At 38.2% G+C, this 25,471-nt stretch overlaps 4 protein-coding genes and 2 non-coding genes across 9 annotated transcripts; 5 read left to right on the top strand and 1 right to left on the bottom strand.

Annotated features, from left to right (window-relative positions):
• On the top strand, nucleotides 1,201-6,357 carry LOC18786782 (beta-glucosidase 12). Of its 3 annotated transcripts, none has more exons than XM_020557718.1 (14): nucleotides 1,201-1,235; nucleotides 3,105-3,379; nucleotides 3,501-3,570; nucleotides 3,668-3,726; nucleotides 3,839-3,914; nucleotides 4,179-4,256; nucleotides 4,371-4,458; nucleotides 4,550-4,742; nucleotides 4,894-5,009; nucleotides 5,116-5,333; nucleotides 5,416-5,447; nucleotides 5,552-5,654; nucleotides 5,776-5,884; nucleotides 6,043-6,357. In XM_020557718.1, the coding sequence occupies exons 2-14, from the start codon at nucleotides 3,140-3,142 to the stop codon at nucleotides 6,212-6,214; spliced, it is 1,554 nt and encodes a 517-aa protein (XP_020413307.1). In that variant the 5' UTR covers nucleotides 1,201-1,235; nucleotides 3,105-3,139; the 3' UTR covers nucleotides 6,215-6,357. The 3 variants fall into 3 exon arrangements, with proteins under 3 accessions (XP_020413307.1, XP_007220362.2, XP_020413305.1); XM_007220300.2 differs by having other exon boundaries at nucleotides 4,550-4,805; XM_020557716.1 differs by having other exon boundaries at nucleotides 1,209-1,252; nucleotides 4,550-4,805.
• On the top strand, nucleotides 15,193-18,730 carry LOC18784656 (conserved oligomeric Golgi complex subunit 4). The gene is made up of 2 exons (XM_007220172.2): nucleotides 15,193-16,761; nucleotides 17,918-18,730. Exons 1-2 carry the CDS (start codon nucleotides 15,193-15,195, stop codon nucleotides 18,545-18,547), a joined length of 2,199 nt encoding a protein of 732 aa, XP_007220234.1. The 3' UTR covers nucleotides 18,548-18,730.
• On the bottom strand, nucleotides 18,772-21,539 carry LOC18784724 (pyruvate dehydrogenase E1 component subunit alpha-3, chloroplastic). Its single transcript, XM_007217972.2, has 3 exons — nucleotides 21,016-21,539; nucleotides 19,791-20,571; nucleotides 18,772-19,325 (listed from the first exon to the last, which is right to left on the bottom strand). Exons 1-3 carry the CDS (start codon nucleotides 21,253-21,255, stop codon nucleotides 19,048-19,050), a joined length of 1,299 nt encoding a protein of 432 aa, XP_007218034.1. The 5' UTR covers nucleotides 21,256-21,539; the 3' UTR covers nucleotides 18,772-19,047.
• On the top strand, nucleotides 22,457-22,528 carry TRNAC-GCA. The gene has a single exon. It is a non-coding gene; the product is annotated as a tRNA-Cys (tRNA).
• LOC18787115 (mediator of RNA polymerase II transcription subunit 4) lies at nucleotides 22,679-24,760 on the top strand. Of its 2 annotated transcripts, none has more exons than XM_007218047.2 (3): nucleotides 22,679-22,756; nucleotides 23,078-23,189; nucleotides 23,311-24,760. In XM_007218047.2, the coding sequence occupies exon 3, from the start codon at nucleotides 23,341-23,343 to the stop codon at nucleotides 24,529-24,531; it is 1,191 nt and encodes a 396-aa protein (XP_007218109.1). In that variant the 5' UTR covers nucleotides 22,679-22,756; nucleotides 23,078-23,189; nucleotides 23,311-23,340; the 3' UTR covers nucleotides 24,532-24,760. The 2 variants fall into 2 exon arrangements, with proteins under 2 accessions (XP_007218109.1, XP_020413654.1); XM_020558065.1 differs by having other exon boundaries at nucleotides 22,695-22,756; nucleotides 23,069-23,189.
• TRNAC-GCA lies at nucleotides 25,353-25,424 on the top strand. The gene has a single exon. It is a non-coding gene; the product is annotated as a tRNA-Cys (tRNA).

Below are 25,471 nucleotides of genomic sequence, written 5' to 3'. Positions count from 1 at the left end.
ATGCTACGTGTTTATTGGATACCGGATAAAGATCTTCTCCTAAAATATAAGGAAAAAAGTCGAAACCCTATTTGGGTAGAAAATTTGAAACTTTGAAAATTAGTATTTCAACAATGGATTATAACTAGCCAAGGAAAGAAAAAGTTGTCTGAAAAACGAGCCAATAAAAAGTTGAAGTTGGATCATGTGCCTTTATTTCAATTATGTGAGTACATCCTATTGTTTTGATTCATATATTTATGAGCAACAATACTTAGTCAAATTTCATGTGCTTACATTGGAGTGAACATTTTCGGTGAGATTTGAAGTTAAAGCTTGTTTTTATTTGATTATTTAACTTTTGTGAGACTTAAGTCGTGGGTTGTATATGTTGGCTATTTCACACACGACATTCCAAGTTGGTCGATTAAAATTTGGTTAACCCGTTGATAATGTCTTGAGTTATTGTTGCTTATTTCTTGGAAGTTAGCTAACGATTGGTGATTATATCTCGGAGATCAATATTGGGAAGTTAGTCGGGTGTTTGTGTTGAGTCTTTGTTCTTTTATTTTTATTTTTCGTCTTGTTTTGCTCAAGGACTAGCAAAATCTAAATTGTGGGTATTTGATAATCTATAAATTTACACATATACGTACACTTTATACTTAGTTTTTTGTAGGAGAATTATATTTAAAAAGGACTTATTATTTTATTTTCTCTATTTTCAACTTTTCGGAGCAGTTAATTGATTTTCAATGAAAATATGACTTTTTGGTGGAGTTTTTGTGTAAATCCATCTAGAGATTGAAAGACCCTGAAGATGATTATGAAAATTTTCTAGAATTTTTGGATCATCCAATAAGAACAGTCTTTGAACTCAAGTCAGAGTAAGTGCAATCCCGTCAGATTTGAGTTACTATACGAAAAAGGAAATTTGAAGGTCTTCCCGATTTTTTCTCAAGGCGTGCGATATATGATTAGAACGATAAGACAAAGATCTACAATTTATGTAATTTTTCTGGAATTTTCTTAGAAGTGAAACAACCCCAAACGTGCATTCAAAGAAACTAATGTGTTATCCCAATCAAAGTAGGAAGATGAGTCAATTACTTACCCATTTTGGATTTATGTTTTAATTAAGTTTTTCTTTACAGCCTAGCTAGGGTAGGAATAGACGTGTGGTGTTTTATTTAAGAATGAGAAACAACTCCTTTAGGGGGACGCAAAGACTTGGAGAAATTGGAGACACTGGAAGAGTACTGCAATTGGCTAAGTTTTATTATTTCTTTCTTATGTTTTTACTTATACCGAATTCTATGATTATGTGTAACTAATTTTCTTTTGCTATGGCATGATGTAGCCCTAGTATGATAATCTAGTTTTCTTATTTTACCTATCTATTTATTGTCGTTTGATGTTGGATTCTTAATCACTGCTTAATAACTTGGTTGATTTTCTTAATGCTTGATCACCATCTAGACTTTTAATTGAGTTAATCTGATGCAAATTAGATTAAATACCATACTTAATTTGAGGCTTGCTTCTTGTGATTAGGATTTGTGATTATGCTAGGGCAAATACCATGCTCCTATGGTTTACATGCTTGTTGGAGGTTTTCATTGACCTTAATGAGTTTGTATGTGTTCATATTTGACCTAAATACTATAGGCGAATTGCATGTATAAATATACGAGTTAGCCTTAATGCCATAGGTAATTCATGAAAAAGCAAAACTAAGTGGCACACCGATTGGATAATTAATAGATAGGTGAATAAGAGGCTAGATCGGATTACTAGTGATGAATTCATTGTCCTAGTGCTTTTATCAATTTGAATTTCTCATCTTTGTGTTCCTACTTTTTTTTTGTCTTTTAATTTCGTTGTTAATTAAATCACTCATTCAAAAACTCCTTTTTGTGTTTATCTGAGTATGCTGTTATAAAAATTATAGTTTTTCTTTTCCGTAAAGCCATATGCAAAAACCTTTATATTATAAATAATATATAAAACAAATAGAAAGCTTTTCAAGGTAAAGTAAAACTAAAAAACAAATAATAGGTAGATAAAAATAAAATAAATTAAGATTATGAAAACAGGCTTAGTATGTGAAGCACGTCAAAGACGCTGTTCTAAAGCCTTTGTAACCTCACTACGTGCATGTACTGACGGTTTACAAGACTCTAAGATACGACCCCCAATACACAGGCTCAAGGTCTGCTGTGAGCACGTTGCCCAAAAATAATAATATAAGTAGACAAAGTATAAAAGGTAGAAGAGGAAAGAATCAAATTGTGGTGGTGATTGTGGTATGGGATATTCTGATAGTATATCAATTGTGAAAGAGGAGTGGCCTTTTATATGAGAAATTATAGAATAGTACGATATCACCACATCAACTAATGATACTTCCATTCAAAATTCACCACATGTATTATTTTTTGACAATTGAATTCACCACTCATATTTACTTTGAAAATAAAAAACCCAAAAACCACCCGCTTCATCGACAGCAACCCCGCACCACTGTATTCCATGACTACTGCCTCATTCTTTGTGTGAATTTGATGACATCCCAACACATGGACATTTCCACTTTCATAAACATTAGAAGAAAAAAAAATATTTGATTCGGCTATTGATACATGGAAAGCTATGCTACGTGTTTATCGGATACCGAATAAAGATCTTCTCCTAAAATATAAGGAAAAAAGTCGAAACCCTATTTGGATAGAAAATTTGAAACTTCGAAAATTAGTATTTCAACAATGGATTATAACTAACCAAGGAAAGAAAAACTTGTCCCAAAAACGAGCCAAGAAAGAAATCAATTTGCTCCAATTTGGAGTAAAGTTTGTATATATGATCTATTTGCTCAAACACAGAAAAGAAATCAATTTGAACAATCTACAAATTTACACTGTAAAGAAAACAATTGTGTGTCAAATTTCTTTTCACAGTTTGACCCAAATGGCTATTAGGAGACTCAATCAGACTTAGCGACTACTCACACATATGCATCAAATATTAGATGAAACTTGCCATTTCCCTTTGTACCATGACATTCTACGTAGTTGCCCCCTCTAACCCATTCAATGCCCATGTGTCTTTACCATTCTCATGCGCAGCACGTACTTCCTCCTCTATATAAAGGCCATGCAGCATGCCAGCCAGAGCCAACTTATACTTCTCAAGATTATTACCAACAACAACCAAAAAACCTCAAGTTATGGCAATGCAATTACGTTCTTTTCTCTTAGGCATACTGCTACTAATTGGCTTTGCTTTCACAAATAGCGAAGCTGATATTAGGGCTCCACCCACACATTTTGACACTGCTTCTCTCAATAGGAGCAGTTTTCCAGAAGGGTTCATATTTGGTGTAGGTTCTGGATCTTACCAAGTAAGTCCTTTTCTGGGCTTTAATTTGAGTTTTGATTAGGGTTTTCTTTCAAATTCAGACCACGCATCTATCCATGCAAGAATACTGACATCTTCTTCATTGTGTGTCTTGTGTATTTCAGTATGAAGGTGCTGCAAAAGAAGGTGGTAGAGGACCAAGCATTTGGGATACCTTCACCCACAAATATCCAGGTTTGTCCAATCAAATCATCAATTAGTTAAAATAGCAAAATCGTGCTACTTTTACTCTTATGCTCTAAATAAATAAATTTTCTATGATTAATTGCAGAAAAGATTAGCGATAGAAGCAATGGAGATATCACTGTTGATCAATATCACCGCTATAAGGTTCATGACCCAATGTGCACACGTTAAATTTTGAAGCATGAAAAAAACTCATCACATTGAAGATAAGCTCCCGATAATTTTTATCTGATTTCTTTTTTGTTATGCACTGTAGGAAGATGTGGGGATTATGAAGAATATGGGGTGGGATGCTTATCGATTCTCTATCTCATGGTCAAGATTGTTACCAAGTAAGATTTGTGACCAATCGTCAATATTTCTGCCTTCATGGTTTTCGCTTAAGTAATGTGTCCAAGTTTACTGAATAATATAACAAAAAAATTTGTTTCATACTTAATTGAAATAACTGAAGCAAAAATAAATATGTTTTCAAGGATAAATTAAATAGAAGTCGAAGTTCGAAATATAACATATAGTCCAGCTTTTTAAAGGTTCAGTTTAAATGTTATCGGTGCACTTATTTCTTTATTTTCTTGTTTTGTTTTAATTATTAGATGGAAAATTAAGTGGAGGAGTAAACAAGGAAGGAATCAAATATTACAACAATCTCATCAATGAGCTCTTACGCAATGGTGAGTCATCCCATCTTACATGATCAATAATTTATACAATAAGATTTACATGCACACGTAAAAAAAAATCGTTTTATCGAACTTATAAACTCGCTTTGATGATGCTATTTATAGGTATAACGCCATTTGTGACTCTCTTTCATTGGGATCTTCCCCAAACTTTGGAAGACGAATATGGTGGTTTCTTAAGCCCTCATATTGTGTAAGTGAAGAAATTAATCCTCTAAATCGTATTGATACTTTAATTAATAAATACAATTATGACATTTACATTATGAAATGTGTATATACAGCAATCATTTTCAAGATTACACAGAACTTTGTTATAAGGAATTTGGTGATCGAGTAAAGCATTGGAGCACACTGAATGAGCCGTATACCTTCAGTAACAATGGTTATGCAACCGGGTCCCTTGCGCCGGGACGATGCTCCACTTGGCAGCAGCTAAACTGCACCGGTGGAGATTCATCTACTGAACCATATTTGGTAACATACCACCAGCTCCTTGCTCATGCAGCTGCCGTAAAATTGTACAAAAATAGATACCAGGTGCAATTAATTAGTTTGTTGCAACAAGAGAGCAACTACTTTACCATTTTGTGACTCTAAAACAAACTAACTAAATGTTCTTGTGCAGGCGTCTCAAAATGGAGTGATAGGGATAACACTGAATTCACATTGGTTTGAGCCCCTATCGGAAGAAAAAGAAAATAAAAATGCTGCATTACGAGCTTTGGATTTTATGTTCGGATGGCAAGTGTATTTCAAATTTGCTTTTGAATATAATATTTACTACTTACTAGCGAGCAATACATAATATAATGTCAAGTTAATGATTGAAATTTTTACATTCTTGTAGGTTGGCTGAGCCATTGACAAGTGGTGACTATCCGCAAAGCATGCGATCTCTTGTCGGAAACCGATTACCAAAATTCACGAAAGAACAATCCAAGTTGCTAATTGGTTCATTTGATTTTCTTGGACTAAATTACTATGCTGGTTACTATGCAAGCGATGCACCTCAAAATAACTCTATATACGCAAGCTACACAACAGATGCTGGCGTTAATCTTTCATGTGAGTACAAATTCAAAATTTAACTCAAGCAATTTAAGTTTATAAACTAATTAGATTCTGATATTCATATGTGTTGTGACAGCTAAGCGTAATGGAGTCCCCATTGGTTCAAAGGTACATCAAATTACTAGATTAAGCCTTATGATTTCGACCATTAATTATTTTGCACTTACAAATGTTACTCCTAAAAATCTAAAAATTTTCAAATTTTGGTGCAGGGTGCTTCGGAATGGTTAAATGTTTATCCGCGGGGAATTCAAGATCTTTTACTCTACACAAAGAAAAAGTATCACAATCCAATCATTTACATTACCGAAAATGGTAATTTTTTTTTCTAGCCTTAAGTAATTGCATGATCAATGTTTCACATATTTGGTGTAAAACACACACAAGTGGTACAAAGTCTAAATTTAAAACTACATAATGATATATTATATTGTAGGTTTGGATGAGTTCAATGATCCGAAATTATCACTTGCTGAAGCCCTTAATGATATGCATAGAATTGACTACTACAATCGCCACCTTTATTATGTTCAAAGTTCTATTGAGTAAGTGTATTAACAAATTCATTTATAATATATATATATATGTATATGTATATATGTATATGTATATGTATATGTATATGGTTTAGCTTTAGATTTTGAGTTATTGATTCATATTATTGACATTAATATATTTAATTTCCTCTTCTTCTTCTTTTTAGCAATGGTGTCAAAGTGAAGGGATTCTTTCCGTGGATGTTGCTAGACAACTTTGAATGGAGTTTGGGATTCAGTGTTCGATTTGGTATCACCTATATAGATTACAACAATAGGCTTAAAAGATATCCAAAACTCTCGGCGCATTGGTTTAAAAGTTTCCTTAAGCAGTATTGAAAACTTCATATCATATTCATCATTCAATATTTGTATTTAATTCAATAATGTGAATTTTATGTATGTACAATAATGCTAGAGATTCCAAATTTGTGTACATATAATAATTTCAATTTTAGTCCTTGTCTAAGATTAAATTTCCATTCAACCCTTGTGTAAAATTAAACATTGATTTTTAGTCCTTTGATAAGTGTCAACATACGCATAATTATGAAACTGTTATAAAAGTCTTGATATGGAGCCCACATTACTGTTCATTACTGTTCATCACTGTTCATTTGACGGCTTTGATATTATTCATTACTGTTCATTACTGTTCATTTGGCAGCTTTGATAGAGTTTGTCTGTCACGGGTGAACAGTGATGAATAGTGATGAATAGTGATTATTTCAGCCTATAAATAAGAAGAGAAACGGAAAGAAGAAGAGGAAGAAAAAAAGAGAAAGGAAGAGAAAGAAAGAAAAGAGAGAAAATTCAGTGAGCCACATATGTTGTAAACAATAAGTTTGTAGCCATATTATTTTATAGTGAAAGGTTACTGCTGTTGCTCTCCGAGGACGTAGGCATAGCCGAACCTCGTTAAAAGCTGTGTCTTATCTATTCTACGTGCAGCTCAATATCCGCATATATTCCAGGTTATTTTATAACACGTTATCAGCACGATAATCTCTCCTTTTATTTCTGAAATTTTTCCAACTCAACACTATATATTATACTATATCTATCTGCTTCTCTATTACTAACCATTAACAAAAATGGACCTTTTGTAATACTAAACATATTATCAGTGGGAGACCGTTACTAATACTAATTTTTTCTTATTTTATTCGGTGGTGGTTTTAACCCCACATTTAATTTTATTTATGGTATGGTGTAGGCTTATTACCCATACGGCAATATTTATTTAAAGGGTGGTGCGGGTTTATCGTCCACGCCTTTACTTTTATTTAAATGAATGGAGCAGAATTAGTGCTCATACAAGCACATTTACTTTACCGCACATTTACTAACCATTAACAAAAATGGACCCTTGGTAATACTAAACATATTATCAGTGGGAGACCGTTACTAATACTAACTTTTCTTATTTTATTCGTTGGTGGTTTTAACCCCACATTTAATTTTATTTAAAGTATGGTGCGGGTTTATCGTCCATACCAGCAAATTCATAACACTTTACTTTTATCTTCAATTAATATACCTGAATAATGAGGACCTGAAATTCCTATTAATAAGTGGCTTAATATTCAATTAATATACCTGAATAATGAGGACCTGAAATTCCTATTAACAAGTGGCTTAATATTCAATTAATATACCTGAATAATGAGGACCTGAAATTCCTATTAATAAGTGGCTTAATATTCCAGATCTCGAGCCTAAAGTTTTGGATGGCAAATTTGGCAAAACTAGAGTTTGCTGCCTTGGACCTTTCCGGGGACAACTATTTATCATGGGTCCTGGATGCCAAAATTCATCTACGAGCCAATGGCCTCGGACAAACAATTGTAGATGAGAATGATGCTTCGCCTGAAGAGAATGCGAAGGCCATGATTTTTCTTCGCCGCCACATCCATCAAGCGCTGAAGAGCGAATATGTGGTGGTTGATGAACCGTTGGTTCTGTGGAAAGCTATAGGTGAAAGATACGATCACCAGAAGACGATGACTCTCCCAAGAGCTAGATACGAATGGACCCACTTGAGATTTCAAGATTTCAAGTCAGTGTCCGAGTATAACTCTGCTATGCACAGAATTACCTCATTAATGAGGCTATGTGGGGAAAATATATCTGAGGAGGATATGCTCGAAAAAACTCTGAGCACTTTTCATGCTTCAAATGTCCTCCTTTAACAGCAATACAGACATAGCAGTTTCAAGAAGTACTCGGAACTTGTCTCTTGCCTCTTGTTAGCTGAGCAGAATAATGAGCTCTTATTAAAGAATCACCAATCTCGCCCAACGGGCTCAGCACCACTTCCTGAAATAAATGCTGCATCTCAGGAAGTGAATGCCACTTCATCTCGTGGCAGTATCCACAAACGTGGGCGAGGGGGCAAGCGTGGCCACTGGCAATGGAGTAGAAAAAATCATGGTGCTCGTTCAGAGGGCTTAGGTCCAAGGAGCGGTCCATCCATGAATGGCAAAAATGCATCCCGTAATAAGGGAAAGGCACAGATGAGCCATGTGCCTAGAAATGTTGAAAGCCCTTGTCACAGATGTGGTGCAAGGGGACATTGGATGCGCGCATGTCGTACACCCAGGCATTTGGCGGATCTCTATCAAGCTTCACTTAAGAACAGGAAAGTGGAGATAAATTACATTGATCATGCTCCGCCAGCCACAGATGGCTCATCAGAAATATCACGTAAGCTAAACAAGACGCATCTAGATGTTTCTGATTTTGTTACTGAAAAAGGGAATGAAGGTTATGAGTCCGAATTAGATTAAATTCCTTAATGTACTATTTGTATTAGCTGAAGTGTTGTTTAAATTTCAATCCAATAAAAGTGGTAATGCTGTCTTCTTTATTAAGTCCGAATTAGATTAAATTCCTTAATGTACTATTTGTATTAGCTGAAGTGTTGTTTAAATAAAAGTGGTAATGTTGTCTTCTTTATATATTCCAGCTCATTTTACTTATTTGGTGGCATGGATGTAAATTATGGATGCCCTCAAAACAAAGGCTATGGCAGAGATATTTGTCTCGCAGACAGCGCAACTACTCATACGATCTTTCAAGATCAGAAGTATTTCTCAAAATTAATACTTACAAAAGCAAAGGTAACAACCATATCAGGTCCTGCAGATCTGATCGAAGGTTCAGGAATAGCCCAAATTATGTTACCTAATGGAACAATATTGTCCATTCCAGATGCTTTGTATTCATCTAACTCCAGAAGGAATCTGTTGAGTTTCAAAGATATACGTTTGAATGGCTACCATGTTGAAACAAAGAAAGAGGAAAACATGGAATATCTTTGTATTACCTCCAGTGATACCCAAAAGCGTATACTGGAAAAGCTTTGTGAGCTCTCATCAGGGTTGTATTACACAACCATACGGACAATTGAGGCACATAGTGTCATGGACCAAGAGTCTACTGACTCAAATGCTTTTAAGCTTTGGCATGACAGATTGGGTCATCCTGGATCCACCATGATGCGCAGGATTATCACCAACTCTAAAGGACATCCCTTGTTGACTAAACACATTATGTTATCAAGCGACATCTTTTGCCAAGCTTGTTCACAAGGGAAGTTGGTGATCAGACCATCACAACCAAAGGTTGATGTTGAGTCTCCATCATTTTTGCAGAGAATTCAAGGGGACATTTGTGGACCCATTCATCCCCCATGTGGACCATTTCGGTACTTTATGGTCTTGGTGGACGCATCTACCCGATGGTCACATGTTTGTCTTTTATCTACTCGGAATATGGCATTTGCTAGGCTTTTGGCTCAGATAATTAAATTACGAGCCCAATTCCCAGATTATCCCATTAAGTCAATCAGACTCGATAATGCTGGTGAATTTACATCTCAGACTTTTGATGACTACTGCATGTCATTAGGCATTGATATTGAACATCCTGTTCCCCATGTGCATACTCAAAATGGCTTGGCAGAAGCTTTAATTAAACGCCTTCAATTGATAGCACGCACTTTGCTAATGAAAACAAAGTTGCCAGTTTCTGCTTGGGGATATGCCATTTTACATGCAGCATCGCTTGTGCGATTGAGGCCAATCGCCAATAATCAAGGTTCTCCAATACAACTTGTATTGGGAAATCAACCAAACATTTCACATTTAAGAATCTTTGGGTGTGCGGTATATGTGCCTATTGCACCATCGCAACGTACTAAGATGGGCCCTCAACGCAGATTGGGAATTTATGTTGGTGTTGATTCACCATCTATCATCAGATACTTGGAACCCCTGACGGGTGATATTTTTACCGCACGATTTGCGGATTGTGATTTTGATGAGACAATCTTTCCACCTTTAGGTGGAGAAAAATCTGTGTCTAAAGAACAAGGCAAACTCATTCCTGAAAAACGATATGAATTATCCTGGAATGTATCCACATTGTCTCATCTCGATCCTCATACTGCTCAATGCGAAAACGGAGTGAGAAGGATCGTTCACCTCCAAAGTATTGCAAATCAGATGTCAGATGCATTTAATGATGCAGCACAGGTGACGAAATCTCATATCCCAGCTGCAAATGCACCCGCACGGATTGATGTCCATAATGGACAAAGCAATGTGCCAGCAAATGGTTCATCTGCTGCACGCCTAAAACGTGGCAGACCACTAGGCTCAAAGGATTCAGTTCCTCGAAAGAGGAAGTTGATGGACAAAATGAATCCACATGAAATAAATAGAGAGCCCACAATTCATAATTCAAATGCCCCCAAAGAGGGACAGGTACTTCTTGACAAGGAAAAAGTCATTGGTGAAACAAGTGCCCCTGGAGTGGCAACCGTACCTGAAAGTCAAGAAATCTCCATAAATTATACGTCCACTAATGAATTGTGGAGTAGAAATGAGATGATCATCGATGATATATTTGCATTCTCAGTGGCTGCTGAAATCATAAAAAATGATGATATTGAACCACGCTCTATTAATGAATGTACACAGAGGCAAGATTGGCCCAAGTGGAAGGATGCAATCCAGGCAGAATTAAATTCTTTGGAAAAGAGGAGTGTTTTTGGACATATTAGTCCAACTCCACCCAATGTAAACCCTGTAGGTTACAAGTGGGTATTTACAAGAAAACGCAATGAGAAAAATGAGATCTCAAGGTATAAAGCGCGACTCGTTGCGCAAGGTTTTTCACAAAGGCCTGGAATTGATTATGTGGAAACGTACTCTCCAGTAATGGACACAATTACATTCCGTTACCTAATAAGTTTGGCGGTTTCAGAAAAACTTGAAATGAGACTCATGGATGTTATTACCGCATATTTGTATGGAGAATTGGATACAGATATATATATATGAAAGTTCCAGAAGGATTCAGGTTGCCTGAAGCAGCCAGAAACACACCACGGGGCATGTTCTCAGTTAAATTGAGAAGATCATTATATGGGCTAAAACAATCTGGACGAATGTGGTACAATCGTCTCAGTAAGTATTTACTGAAGGAAGGATACACAAATGATCCTGTTTGCCCATGTGTGTTTATTAAGAAATCAAAGTCTGGATTTGCGATAGTGGCAGTATATGTCGACGACATGAATCTAATTGGAACTTCTGCAGAGCTTCAAAAGACTGTTGATTATCTCAAACGTGAGTTTGAGATGAAGGATCTTGGAAAGACAAAATATTGTCTTGGCTTGCAGATTGAACACAGTGCTAATGGAATTTTGGTGCATCAATCAACTTATACTGAGAAAGTATTGAAACGGTTTGGCATGGATAAAGCCCATCCACTTAGCACTCCAATGGTCGTTCGATCGCTTGACACTAAGAAAGACCCATATCGTCCAAAAGGGAATGATGAAATGGTCCTTGGTCCAGAAGTACCATATCTTAGTGCAATAGGTGCTTTATTGTACCTCGCACAATGTACCAGACCAGACATATCATTCTCAGTAAATCTGTTAGCAAGGTACAGTTCTGCTCCAACAAGGCGACACTGGACCGGCATCAAACATGTTCTACGATACCTTCGTGGGACAACAGACATGGGGTTATTCTATTCCAGTGAATCGACCAACGCCCAGAGTATTATTGGTTATGCTGATGCAGGATATCTCTCTGATCCACATCAAGGACGATCACAGACTGGGTATGTATTTACATGTGGAGGAACTGCGATCTCATGGCGTTCAACAAAACAAACATTAGTGGCCACATCTTCCAATCACTCGGAAATACTTGCCCTCCATGAAGCCAGTCGTGAATGCGTTTGGTTAAGATCGGTAATCCATCACATCCGAAGCACATGTGCCCTACCCTCAACAACAGACACTCCAACAATTCTGAATGAGGACAATGCCACTTGTATTGCTCAGATTACAGGAGGATATATCAAGGGCGACAGGACCAAACACATATCACCAAAGTTTTTCTATACACATGAGCTCCAGAAGAGTCAAGAAATCAAAGTCAGACAAATCCGCTCAAGTGATAACCTGGCAGATCTCTTCACTAAATCATTGCTGAAATATACATTCCAAAAGTTAGTACATGGCATCGGATTACGACAACTCTGCAAGCAATCAAGTTGGAGCATGCAAAATCAGGGGGAGCATTCAAGAGTCCTCTAACATAGGACATATGCACGTTGTACTCTTTTTCCTTCGCTTAGATTTTCCCACTGGGTTTTTCCAAGCAAGGTTTTAATGAGGCAACCAATCTAGGGTCATGTGGTCTCCAAGGGGGAGTGTTATAAAAGTCTTGATGTGGAGCCCACATTACTGTTCATTACTGTTCATCACTGTTCATTTGACGGCTTTGATACTGTTCATTACTGTTCATTACTGTTCATTTGGCGGCTTTGATAGAGTTTGTCTGTCACGGGTGAACAGTGATGAATAGTGATGAATAGTGATTATTTCAGCCTATAAATAAGAAGAGAAACGGAAAGAAGAAGAGGAAGAAAAAAAGAGAAAGGAAGAGAAAGAAAGAAAAGAGAGAAAATTCAGTGAGCCACATATGTTGTAAACAATAAGTTTGTAGCCATATTATTTTATAGTGAAAGGTTACTGCTGTTGCTCTCCGAGGACGTAGGCATAGCCGAACCTCGTTAAAAGCTGTGTCTTATCTATTCTACGTGCAGCTCAATATCCGCATATATTCCAGGTTATTTTATAACAGAAACTCATTTGTTTATAGTCATTTGATTGATTGTCCCGAATTTGAGTTATTTATACTAATACTCCATGATGTTTTTTTGTAATTTTACAAAATTCTCTGAGATTCTAGAAATTACACTAATGCCCACTCTAATTGTAAGATTCACATTTTTTTTAATTTAAATTTTTTATCAATGGAGGAAGGGAAAATTCACAAAAAGTCAGCACATAGGCATGACACTTCGTAAGAATTTTATGTTAAGTGGACGACGAGGACTAGAAGTCCTTAATTAATTCTTAAGAAAAATCTAAAATTGATCAAAGATTAAAATAGAGTGTTGCTAAACGAACCTTAAAATTAACTGAGTATATCCTACTATCAAATTATTTATTGAATTACTAATTTACCCTAATATAAAATGACCAAAAATGATATATTGAATTGTAAAACAATTGTAATTTTAATAAATACACCTTGCTTACCATATTCAACCCTAATCAAATGTAAACCAAAAACCGTACTTTCAAAAACTTTAGTATTAACTCCAACAATTTGTTGATAATTTCTAGAGTAATGACGACTTGGTTATAGGCTTTCACAGGCCCTACTGATCCTATCACAACCATGTAATTGGGGAATATGCATTTTTTTTTTTTTGGACCTGCTATTGTTTGCACTCATGAGTATGTGAACAATTTTCAGGTGTTGGTTTACCCTAGCAAACCCTTTGGCCTCTTTATAAGACGATCCATATTTTTCGATACGATTTTAGTGGTGAAGATCTTGAAGGTTATCCAGGTGTAGGCCTTTATGACAAATAGACTCCCATACAACTATCCCAGGCAATAAGCTTCCATCAATAGATGATCGACTAATTGTAAACTAATCAATACACTCAGCCAGATTCATTGTCGGGCATTTTAAGTTTGCAATTAAGAAATCACTTGAATATTTATATTATCTAATATCGTTGCATGCTATTGACAGTGTGCCTATGGATGAGGAAGAGAAAGGTGTGCTTGACTATTCATCTGAACCACTGATGGTTGATGGAAACTTTTGCAAGTCAAAACTCTCTAGTATTGCTCGTGGCGAAAGTGCAATTAATAAGCTGTATGGGTTTAGTGTTGTGTGAGAGTGTATTAGGGTGTACGGGGTATTTTTTATAGTTAAATAGGGTGTACTTAGTTAATTTTACATTTTGATTTAAATATTATGATGTTAGATCATATGGTGTCCTCAGTTAATTTTAGAATTTGTTTTAGGGGTGGTTGCGGTTCGGTAACCGCGAATTTTTGCTCAAACCGCAAACCAACTGCTTTTTGCGGTTTACCGCAAAAGCAATCGGTTACCGTGAATTAGTGGTTTAAAACCGCAAATTCTTTTTGTGTCATAAAAATCCAATTTTCCACATTTTAGGCCTAATTTTGATGCTTCTTTTGAAGCCTTTTGATTTCAAGCATACTTTAACCAAAAAATATAAATTCACAACCTTAACTTCTCAAGCATATATAAATTCACAACCTCCTCCTTAACTTTTCAAGTATTCCAATTTCAAATCTTTTAAAGTTACAAACCAAAAGAAAAATGCAATGCAAAATGAATTAAAATTACAACATAAAAGAAAAATCATATTCAAAGTTAATTAAGGTTACAAACTAAAAGAAAAATGCAATGCACCAATGTTACAAATTAAAGTTACAAACTCAAGTGTTGGTGGTGGTGAGTGGATTTAAAGGACCTCGTTGTGTTGTTTGAGTATCAATGCTATCTACAAAATGCAATTTTTTAAAATAAAAAAATATAGTCTCGGTTTGCAATAACTGCAAGTTTTGAAAATCAAATATCGTAACCGCAACTGCAAATGCGATGCAGTTCTTCATACTGCAAATACAGTTTGGTTTCCCGCGATTGCAGTTCCATTGCGGTAAATTGTCGATTGATTTTTGCGGTTTTCGGTCTAAAATGCCACCCCTAGTTTGTTTAGCAACACTCTTAAAATAAGAATCTTGGTAAAATTGGAGCGAAATTACAGGGACATATTTGTAATTTCATTTTGTATTTTTGTGCTTTCCTCCTCTTCTCCAGCTCCGACAGTCCAACTGAACCACCGGCGCACACAGATCTTCAAACCGGCGAGAGAGAGAGAGAGAGAGAGAGAGAGAGGCAATGGAGCCGGATCAACCGTCGATAAAATTCGGGACCCAAGAGGCGCTCTCGCACGTGCGAGCCCTGACGGACGTGGGGGCAATGACTCGCCTCCTCCACGAGTGCATAGCCTACCAGCGATCCTTAGATCTGGACCTCGACAACCTCCTCTCCCAGCGCACCGACCTCGACAAGCAGCTCCTGAGCCTCCACAGGTCCTCGACGGTCCTCGACATCGTCAAAGCTGACTCCGATCACGTGCTCGCCAACGTCACCTCCACGTGCGACCTCGCCGACCACGTCAGCGCCAAGGTCCGCGAGCTCGACCTCGCCCAATCGCGCGTCAAATCCACGCTCCTCCGCCTGGACGCCATCGTCGAGCTCGGAAACTGCATCGACGGCGTCAAGCAAGCCCTCGACACCCAGGACTACGAGTCTGCCGCCAAGTACGTGCAGCGGTTTATTCAGATTGACTCGGAGTACAGGGACTCGGGCTCCGAGCAGCGAGAGCAGCTCATGGAGTCGATGCGGCAGCTCGAATCGATAGTCAGGAAGAAGCTCTCTGAGGCCGTGGACCAGAGGGAGCATCCTACGGTGTTGAGATTTATCAGGCTTTACACTCCGCTGGGTTTGGAGACGGAGGGCTTGCAGGTTTACGTGGGGTATTTGAGGAAGGTAATTGGGATGAGATCCAGGCTGGAATTCGAGCACTTGGTGGAGCTTATGGAGCAGAACAATCCAATCCAGACGGTCAATTTTGTTGGGTGTTTGACCAATTTGTTCAAGGACATTGTTTTAGCTGTTGAAGATAATGATGAGATTCTGAGAGGGCTTTGTGGGGAAGATGGGGTTGTTTACGCCATTTGTGAACTTCAAGAGGAGTGTGATACGAGGGGTAGTTTGATTTTAAAGAAGTACATGGAGTATAGGAGATTGCCAAAGTTGAGCTCTGAGATTAATGCCCAGAACAAGAATTTGCTTAATGTTGGTGGTGTTGGTGTTGGGTCTGAGGGGCCTGATCCTAGAGAGGTTGAGCTCTTCTTGGAAGAGATACTGTCTTTGATGCAATTGGGTGAGGATTATACTGAGTTCATGGTGTCTAAGATCAAGGGATTTACGAATGTTGACCCGGATTTAGGACCAAGAGCCACTAAGGCTTTTAGGAGTGGAAGTTTTAGCAAGGTGGTTCAGGAAATTACTGGGTTTTATGTCATATTAGAGGGTTTCTTTATGGTGGAGAATGTGAGGAAGGCTATAAGAATTGATGAGCATGTGCCTGACAGTCTCATGACTTCGATGGTGGACGATGTTTTCTATGTCTTGCAGAGTTGCTTACGGAGGGCAATATCCACTTTGAATATCAGCTCTGTGATCGCTGTGTTGAGTGGCGCGAGTAGCTTGTTGAGCAATGAGTACCATGAGGCTTTGCAACAGAAGATGAGAGAGCCTAATCTTGGTGCAAAGCTGTTTTTGGGTGGTGTTGGTGTGCAACAGACTGGGACGGAGATTGCCACTGTTTTGAATAATTTGGATGTCAGTAGTGAGTATGTCCTCAAATTGAAACACGAGATTGAAGAGCAATGCTTAGAGGTAACTGAAATGCTGTAGTTTACTCTGTGCTTTACTTTTCAAGATTTGTGACATGAATAACAACTACACTGTTTAGGCAAGTCTTTGGCTTACATTCTTTGCATTAGGTCGAAGCCCCAAATCCCCATAACCTTGCATAATTAGTTTTATACAATCCTCCATTTAACTTAAGTTTGTGCCCCTCTAGTGATCTGATTTCCTATAGTGTGAGTTTCGTTTTCCAATTGCTTTGTCAATCTTTGCTAACATGATTAGAACCTACTTACCATAACACTTTACAGTGAGAACAGAACATTTATCCCTAATACTAATAGGATGTGAAGCTTGATGTGGTGCAGACTTAATTTTGAAGAAAGATATGTGGTTTGTATGATCACTTGAAGTGCTGCTTAGTACTATATATATATATATATATATATATTTCAAGATTGCTTTGGTAAATTTCATTTTGGATGCTGCCATCACAGGCTTCTTTATATGGTGGAACTTTATAGTTAGGGTTTTCTTATCTATTGTCCACTAAGTTGATGGATCATGCCGCTGTTGTATTTTATTTATTGTGCATGATCTGTTGATGTAGCTGTTGCCTTTACTTTCTTAATTCTTTGTATTTTGTAATTTTTTTTATTTTTTATAACCAAAATTCGAGTGCATGGAAATGAAGAGTCAAGAGAGCATTGTAACTCAGTGAGACAGATTAGCATTTCTCCAAGCCCCCATTTGTTACTTGTTGCCTATTGGTTATTAAATTCAGTAGATATGGAAATAGTCATTAAGAGCTACGTTTTGGTTGTCCAGAACCATAAAATGGCTTCGACGACATGTATAGTAAAAAGTTTTAGTTTCAAGATATATATCATGCTTGTGTCACCTTCTTGGCTGTAAACTCTAAGTATTTTATTGTCCTTGGTAGGTCATATCTGCCTTGGTGGTTGCTTTAATATGATGTCGTATACACTAGCAAATGCACTGGCTATTAATGTTTGGGCTTCTTTTATATCCATCTTGGTCTCTTGGATTCATGTTAGATGTTATCATCTGATGTGATCATTCTTTTTGTTGGATTGTAATGTTTTTTTCCCTACATATTATTTGCTTCTTTATAAAAAGTAATTCCATTATCAGGTATTAACAAAAATGATATCATGTTTATCAGGTATTTCCTGCACCAGTTGATAGAGAAAAAGTTAAGTCCTGTCTGTCTGAATTAGGGGATATGAGCAACACATTCAAGCAAGCTTTGAATGCTGGCCTGGAACAACTTGTGGCAACGGTGGCACCCCGCCTCCGTCCGGTGCTAGATCATGTGGGGACCATTAGCTATGAGCTGTCAGAGGCTCAATATGCCGACAATGAGGTTAATGACCCTTGGGTCCAAAGGCTTCTTCATGCTGTTGAGATGAACGTAGCGTGGCTCCAGCCACTAATGACTGCCAACAATTATGACTCATTCATACATTTGGTACTTGACTTCATTGTGAAGAGGCTTGAAGCAACTATGATACAGAAGAGATTCAGTCAACTTGGAGGCCTTCAGCTGGACAGAGATGCTAGAGCATTGGTAAGCCACTTCTCTAGTATGACTCAAAGGACTGTTAGAGACAAGTTTGCTCGTCTCACTCAAATGGCGACAATCCTCAACTTAGAAAAGGTCTCGGAGATTTTAGATTTCTGGGGTGAGAACTCAGGACCTATGACCTGGAGACTGACGCCAGCCGAGGTCAGGCGAGTATTGAGTCTGAGAGTTGATTTTAAACCTGAAGCAATTTCCGCCCTTAAGTTGTAATCCCCGTCTGAATTGACACTTACCTGCACATTCTTTTGTTGTTTCTCCTTCGTAAATATCATATCTTCATTCTTATTTTTACCATTTCTTACAATTTTTGTACCAGATGTTTCAGTACTATTTTACCCTGAACATGTACATTTTATTTTGGAACTCATACAGTGTAGAAGAGTACTTCGATTATGAGTTTTTACCATTCATGCTTCCATTGCCAGCTTTGTAAATAATTATGTGTAGATATAATAAAATTGGAAACAAAGAGCCAACATCCCAACAGGGTTTTGCTTGCCAATACAAAAAAACAAGGATAATTTTAAAATGAGCGGTATAACGACCAAAACTGAAACAACTAACAAACATATTCCTGCTTACAGTAGATAAAGCTGATACAATCTTCTTACGTGACAAAGTAACTGCTAGCAGTAACTAAAAATTAACACCATGCATATATCTAGGAACAGAGAGCTAGCACACGTTGATTGCTAGAGGTCCAACATAGATTAGACATGAGCAGTGCCCTGAGTGAACTTAGGATCTTCACATCTGTAGCTGCCATCAGGGCCGATTCCAAAACCCTTTGGATCGGCAAACACATTCTCGAGCAGCTGGCTGCGAGGTGGAAGTGGGCTCTCATCTGCGAACTCAACGGCATCCTCAACCAACTCATCAATCTTCTTATGTATGGCCTTCAACTCTTGTTCAGTGGCCAAATTGTTCTCAAGTATGTATTTCTTTAAGGCTGTGATGGGGTCTCTGGCAGCATAGTGTGCCTTCTCAGCTGCCAAAATGGAACCAAGCATCGTGGTTAATATTTAGCAACTTCAACTCAAAGGAATGAAATGATATGAAAACTAAGAAGTGAACATGCTGGCTGCGAAATGAGATAATTATTTTCTCCAATAGAGTGGGGAACTCCATAATCCAACACAAGTAAATTAAAAATCAGGATATTAGTACTGAAAAGATAAAAATCTAACACAGAAGAAACTATCCACTAAATAGTTCATACAGGGGCTTAAGTCCACAATCCAACGAACAACAAAAAAAATCACGATATTAAAACTCAGCACAGAAGAAACTATGTGCAGAAACAGAACCAAAAGGAGTAGGAGATGGAAGCATAGACAAATTTTAATTCGTAAAATGCATACAAGCAGAAGCATTAACATCTCTCCAAGAATTGAATAAAAAGTCAAAAACAAGGACACATCTAAAAGAAGAAAGACATAATTCAAATACTCACCAGGGTCACGAAGCTCATCGGGATCAGCCAATGAATGTCCTCTGAACCTGTATGTTTCACATTCCACCAATGTTGGCCCTTCTCCTCTCCTGGCCCTTCCAATCGCCTCCTTTGCCACCTCCCTCACCTTCAAAACATCCATCCCATCCACATGAACACCAGGCATACCAAATGCAGGGCCCTTCTTCCAAATTTCTGGATCAGAAGTAGCCCTCAAATGTGACATTCCAATAGCCCACAAATTGTTCTCCACAACAAAAACAATTGGCAATTTCCACAATGCTGCCATGTTCAAACACTCAAAGAACTGGCCATTATTAGCAGTCCCATCTCCGAAAAAGGCCAATGTCACGTGATCACAGTCTGCTTGTTTCAGCACTTCCCTCCTGTATCTAGAGGAGAATGCTGCACCTGTTGCTACTGGTATCCCTTCACCAATAAATGCAAACCCACCAAGCACATTGTACTCTTTTGAAAACATGTGCATTGAACCACCTTGGCCTCGGCAACAACCAGTGGCCTTTCCAAAGAGCTCACTCATCACCTCACGAGCAGGTACACCCTTACTCAAGGAGTGTACGTGATCACGATAAGTGCTCACCACTGAATCTTCCTTCTTTGTAAGCTTGATAAACCCAGTTGACACAGCTTCTTGGCCATTGTAAAGATGAACAAACCCGAACATCTTGCCTCTATAATACATCTGAGCACACATGTCCTCAAAAGACCTACCCAATACCATGTCTTCATACAGCTCCAAGCCTTCCTCTTTTGTTATAAGCTAAATGCACAAAGATTGAAAAGGATAGTCTTAGACACTCTTTCATTTCATGAGATAACTAAATCTTTGGGAAACAAAGAAAAAGCTCAGCTGTGTACTTCTAAATCTCTTCAAACTTAATTAGATAGATATACTGATGTTCCATGAACTTGAAAAATAAGACACAAATCAAACTGAATTAAAGCCACCGAGAAACAAAGCTGAAAGTTGGAAGCTTGGGATTTATCTGTTCTGGGTTTTCAATTGTTGGATAAAAAAACTTAAATTAAGCTTGATTAAGTGGAATTGCTCGTAAATCTCAGCTACCCAGTACTTAAAAACCCAAGAAAAACAAAATTTGAAATCCAATTCTCTTCTCCTTCCCTTGGCTTACCATGCACGAGAAAAACAAAACTTACCCAGAAAACTAAATCAAGCAATGAACTTTCAGGACTAAAACATTACCAGATTGGTGGATGCATGGAGCTTCTTCTCCTTCACAGCTTCGGAGACAGCAACGACAGCGGATCGACGGTGGGCATTCGAGTGACTGGGGTTAGCAGATAAGGAAGTGGGTCGGAAGTTGCGGGTGGATCCGAGAAAAGATGAGGTCTTGGGCAACAACAAGGAGGGCTTGTCATTGGATCTGGGGGTGGCGGTGTTGAGTTGGAGGGGCTGGGCCAAATTGGTGGCAGAGAAGGACATCTCTCCCCTTGTTTCAGTGGCTCTGTCTTTGTTTGGGAAATGATAAAATTTGGGTATTGAGAGAGAGAGAAGAAATGGGGGAGATGGAAATTGAGGGAGTGAGGGAGAGAAAGTATAAGAGGAGAAGAAGGGGCGGAGAAAACGAAGGAAGGAGGCTTGGAAATAACCGACTGATCAAATGGGAGGCCAACCAACAACTCAACCAACTACTTCTTGTGTTGTTCTTACTTCTACAATTACTTCTAGTTTTTGGCCTTGTAAACTCCTCCGACCCAAACATTTTGTCTCCAAATTATTTTTCTTAGACAGTTGGGTTTATCTTTCATTCATTTATTAATGGTTTTAAATGGATTTTCTTTGTGTTTACAATGCCACATATTGAATTGGGTTGTGCTTCATACAATATGATTCTCACGGAAATGCAATTTGATGTTTTAATCAATTCCATTGGTTAATGATGAATATGGCTCTCATGCATTTTATTTTTTATCTTTTAAAGGCATATATGCATTCTATTATATATATATATATATATAAACTATGGAGAGGGGGATTCGAACTCGAGTGTAGAATGAGGAGCACATCTATTCTAATCAATTTGACCAAGTCCATATATGCATCCTATTTGATACACTAGATTATGCGCACAAGCATTTTAGCGGAATTAGCATGCATATCTCATAAGAAAGGTGCTTCATTTATGATTTCTTCACCTATGTAAAGAGGTGGAATGTGACCAAAATAAAGCGACATTTCAAAATAATAATAAATGTCACACTTTTTTGGTGTCAAACATAATACAAGTCACTTTGTTTTTGCCAATTTTTGTGAAATTATAAGGTAATAATATTGAGTATGCCCGACCAAAACAAACAAAATTTGAGCTTGACTTGGGTTGTATAGAGTGGCATTATTTTACTTCACATCATCACTACTAATTTTAACGAACAAATAAATATTACCTTTCCTTTTTGAGTTTACGATGCGAAAAATAAAATTTAAAGAAAATAAACATGAACAAAGCAGTTTTGTCTTTTTTATGTTTCATTATTTCTGTCGTCACCCAAGTCCCTCCTTGTGACCATGTGGGCAAGGATGAGTTCAACGCATCATAGGATGAGGACTGCAAACCCTTTTTTGGTCATTTCAGTTGATATTCATTTTATTTTAAATTATATATTTGAAAACCTTTAGCACCAAAGGGTCCATAGCTCAGTGGTAGAGCATTTGACTGCAGATCAAGAGGTCACCGGTTCGAACCCGGTTGGGCCCTCCCAATTTCGAAGTTTTTTTATACTTTTTTTCTTCATTTTTCATAACATTAAAACTAAGTTGGGCCCATTCATCCCACCCCAAGCCCATCCATAGTCAGCCCACTTTCGGTCCATTTGTTATTTATTCTCCTCAAAATTGCAAACCATCTCGACTCTTCAGTCCCAATTTTCTGCGCTCTTCCCTCCCTGTCAGTGCTGTCACTCTGTCTCTCACGAAACCAGCTGAGGTATAATCCGACTCTCTTTCTCATTCTCCATTGCTGATTGACCTGTTTCTCTTAGTCACAATTTTTCTGTTTTTGATTTTATGATGAAAGATTTGGGTAGCTTTGGTTTAGTCTGACTTGGGTGGTCTATTTCGGATGTGGGCGAGTTCGATTTAGGGTTACCCAGAAATTTTTCCCGGTTTATAATTTTGTTTGATCTTGGCATCTCGTTGTTTTCCCAGTTTTGGGTTGGATCAACTTCGTTAAACGATTGCTTCAACAAATTTTATTTATAAATTCAGAGGGCCTGTTTATGTTTCTAAGAAAGTGTAGATTTTGCAGCTTTTTGAGCAGCTGAAAACAAAGAAAACGGGATGGCCCTGTAGCAAAGCAACATTGGGGCTCCTTCATACAGCAGCCTCTAGCTCGCTACTTTTATTTCTGAATTCTGTTGGTGAGTGTATTTTTTCTTTTAATTAATTTTGGTTCTCCATGCTGTGAACGTTTGCCCTTTGGCTTATATGGTATTTCTGTTATTTATCAAGTGTGTAATTTGTTCAATTTCTTGTTGGTAGAATGCTTTGAGGAAACAAGTGAATCCCAAAATGCTGCAACCCCAAATTGTACAATCCCCAGCTAGGTTAGGCCTAACAAACCCCACTTCACCCTCTCTTCAAAACCCTACCCCTCCGAAACTCCCTTCGCAGCAACCCAGTCTCTCCCCAACCCTTCTCTCTCTCCTCGCACCCCTCCCTAGAGCCCAATCCCTTCTCATCCAAATGGCCTCCCTTGCCTCTAAACTCTTTGAAGTCTCGCCGAATCGATCCCTTTGGCTCAATGCATTCCGTGGGAACTTTCCGACCTTTCTTTCTTCCCAATCCCAATCACTGCCCTCAACCGCACCTGACTCTTCTCCTTCCTCCACCAAAGAGATCCTGTCCCAGTTCACTGCCCTTCAAACCCAACTCTTTGAGGCTGTTGCTGAACTCCAAGAAATTCTTGATCTTCAGGACGCTAAGCTGAAAATTGCACGCGAAGTGCGGTCCAAGGATGCTGCACTTCTTTCTTTTTCCAAGAAACTCAAGGATGTCGAGCAGGTTCTTGATAATCTTGTTGATGATTACTCTGATTTTAGCCGCCCCAAACGGACAAAACAGGAGGATGGTGCAGAAGATGATTCTTCATGCACCACCACCACTGTTGCATCTCAGTTGAATTTATCAGATATTTTATCATATGCCCACCGGATAAGCTACACAACCTTTGCACCACCAGAATTTGGGGCTGGACAAGCTCCTCTTCGTGGGGCACTCCCGCCTGCCCCACAGGATGAGCAAATGCGTGCTTCTCAGCTATACAATTTTGCAAACCTTGATGTTGGTTTACCTAAGACAGTCGAGAGGGAGGAGGAAACAATTCACACAATATTAGAGGCCCCGCGTCCTGAGCCAACAGAAGCCAATCAACTTCCCAAGCTGGGTGCACTCCAGGGTCTACTTCCTCCAAATATCACAGTTCCGTCAGGTTGGATACCAGGGATGCCTGTGGAGTTGCCTAGCGATGTACCTGTGCCCCCACCTGGATGGAAGCCTGGGGACCCAGTGCCTTTGCCCCCACTTGGATCTGCTCCAGCTCCCAGGGTCGAAGAGCAACAATTACGGCCTAATGCTCATCAACCATTACCTAAAGCACCAGCGACAATACAGGTTCAGCATGTTCAGCTGGATATTCCGGACCAAGACGATGATAGTAGTGATTATACTAGCGATGATGCAAGCTCAGAAGATGAGGATTGACAGTCAGCTATGGTAGTGCGGAGAATTTTACGTGATTCCCTTTCTGTCTTGATGTATATGCAGCAACTTTCTAGTATCTACTTGCATTTCCTTTGAATCTCAATGCGGGCATTTCCTTTGAATCTCAATGCGGGCATTTCCTTCTCATTTCTAAGTTGGTGAATTTTGTTTGCCTTTACGTTTCAACAAGTTGATTGGTAAATCTAATTGTGCATTGGCAATCTTTGAACTTGAAGGAGCGAAAGCAGCACATTTTCTGATGGTAGAAATGTCATAAGCTTTTACAAATACCATTAAGCATTTACAAATACCATTAAGCATATGATTTCTACATGACATGCACTCTTCTCTAGAATCCATCTTAATGAAGTATTAAAAAACACGAAGGAAAACTGGTGGATTGTGTTGGCAAATGTGTAAAATCCGATGTTTTTGCAGCACCAGATTTTTGTGCCTTAAGCTTATAACTCAAACAGCAAATCTGGTAATCACATGAGTTGATAAGGTTTCAACAGGATTACACTTGAACATGTATGTCTGAGAACTTCAGCTAAGGCTCACAGACAAGTTTGTGTTTGCAATAACTCAATTTAGTATATGATCCATTTGTTGTGGATGAACAAATTAGGCAAATGCTACTCCGGTTTGTCAAGGCATCTTGAAATTGTTATTTGGTGTTTGCTACTTGCTACTTCTTTCAAAATAATATTCAAACAGTCCTGAATGAATCCTAGCAAAGTTGAAAATCGAGAATAGGTTGCCATTTTAAGATACACAAGGACGCGTTTATATAATCAAAATGAAGCAATTAGAACCAATCAGGGTCCATAGCTCAGTGGTAGAGCATTTGACTGCAGATCAAGAGGTCACCGGTTCGAACCCGGTTGGGCCCTCTATAACTTGTTTTTTAAAATTTACGTTATTTTTTGTTTAGTTGATT

This window comes from Prunus persica, chromosome G2, assembly GCF_000346465.2.
Source record: "Prunus persica cultivar Lovell chromosome G2, Prunus_persica_NCBIv2, whole genome shotgun sequence".
In the NCBI taxonomy this organism is placed as follows: domain Eukaryota; kingdom Viridiplantae; phylum Streptophyta; class Magnoliopsida; order Rosales; family Rosaceae; genus Prunus; species Prunus persica.
Note: the sequence above shows the minus strand (reverse complement) of the source record. Positions and strands in the feature narration are given on the sequence as shown.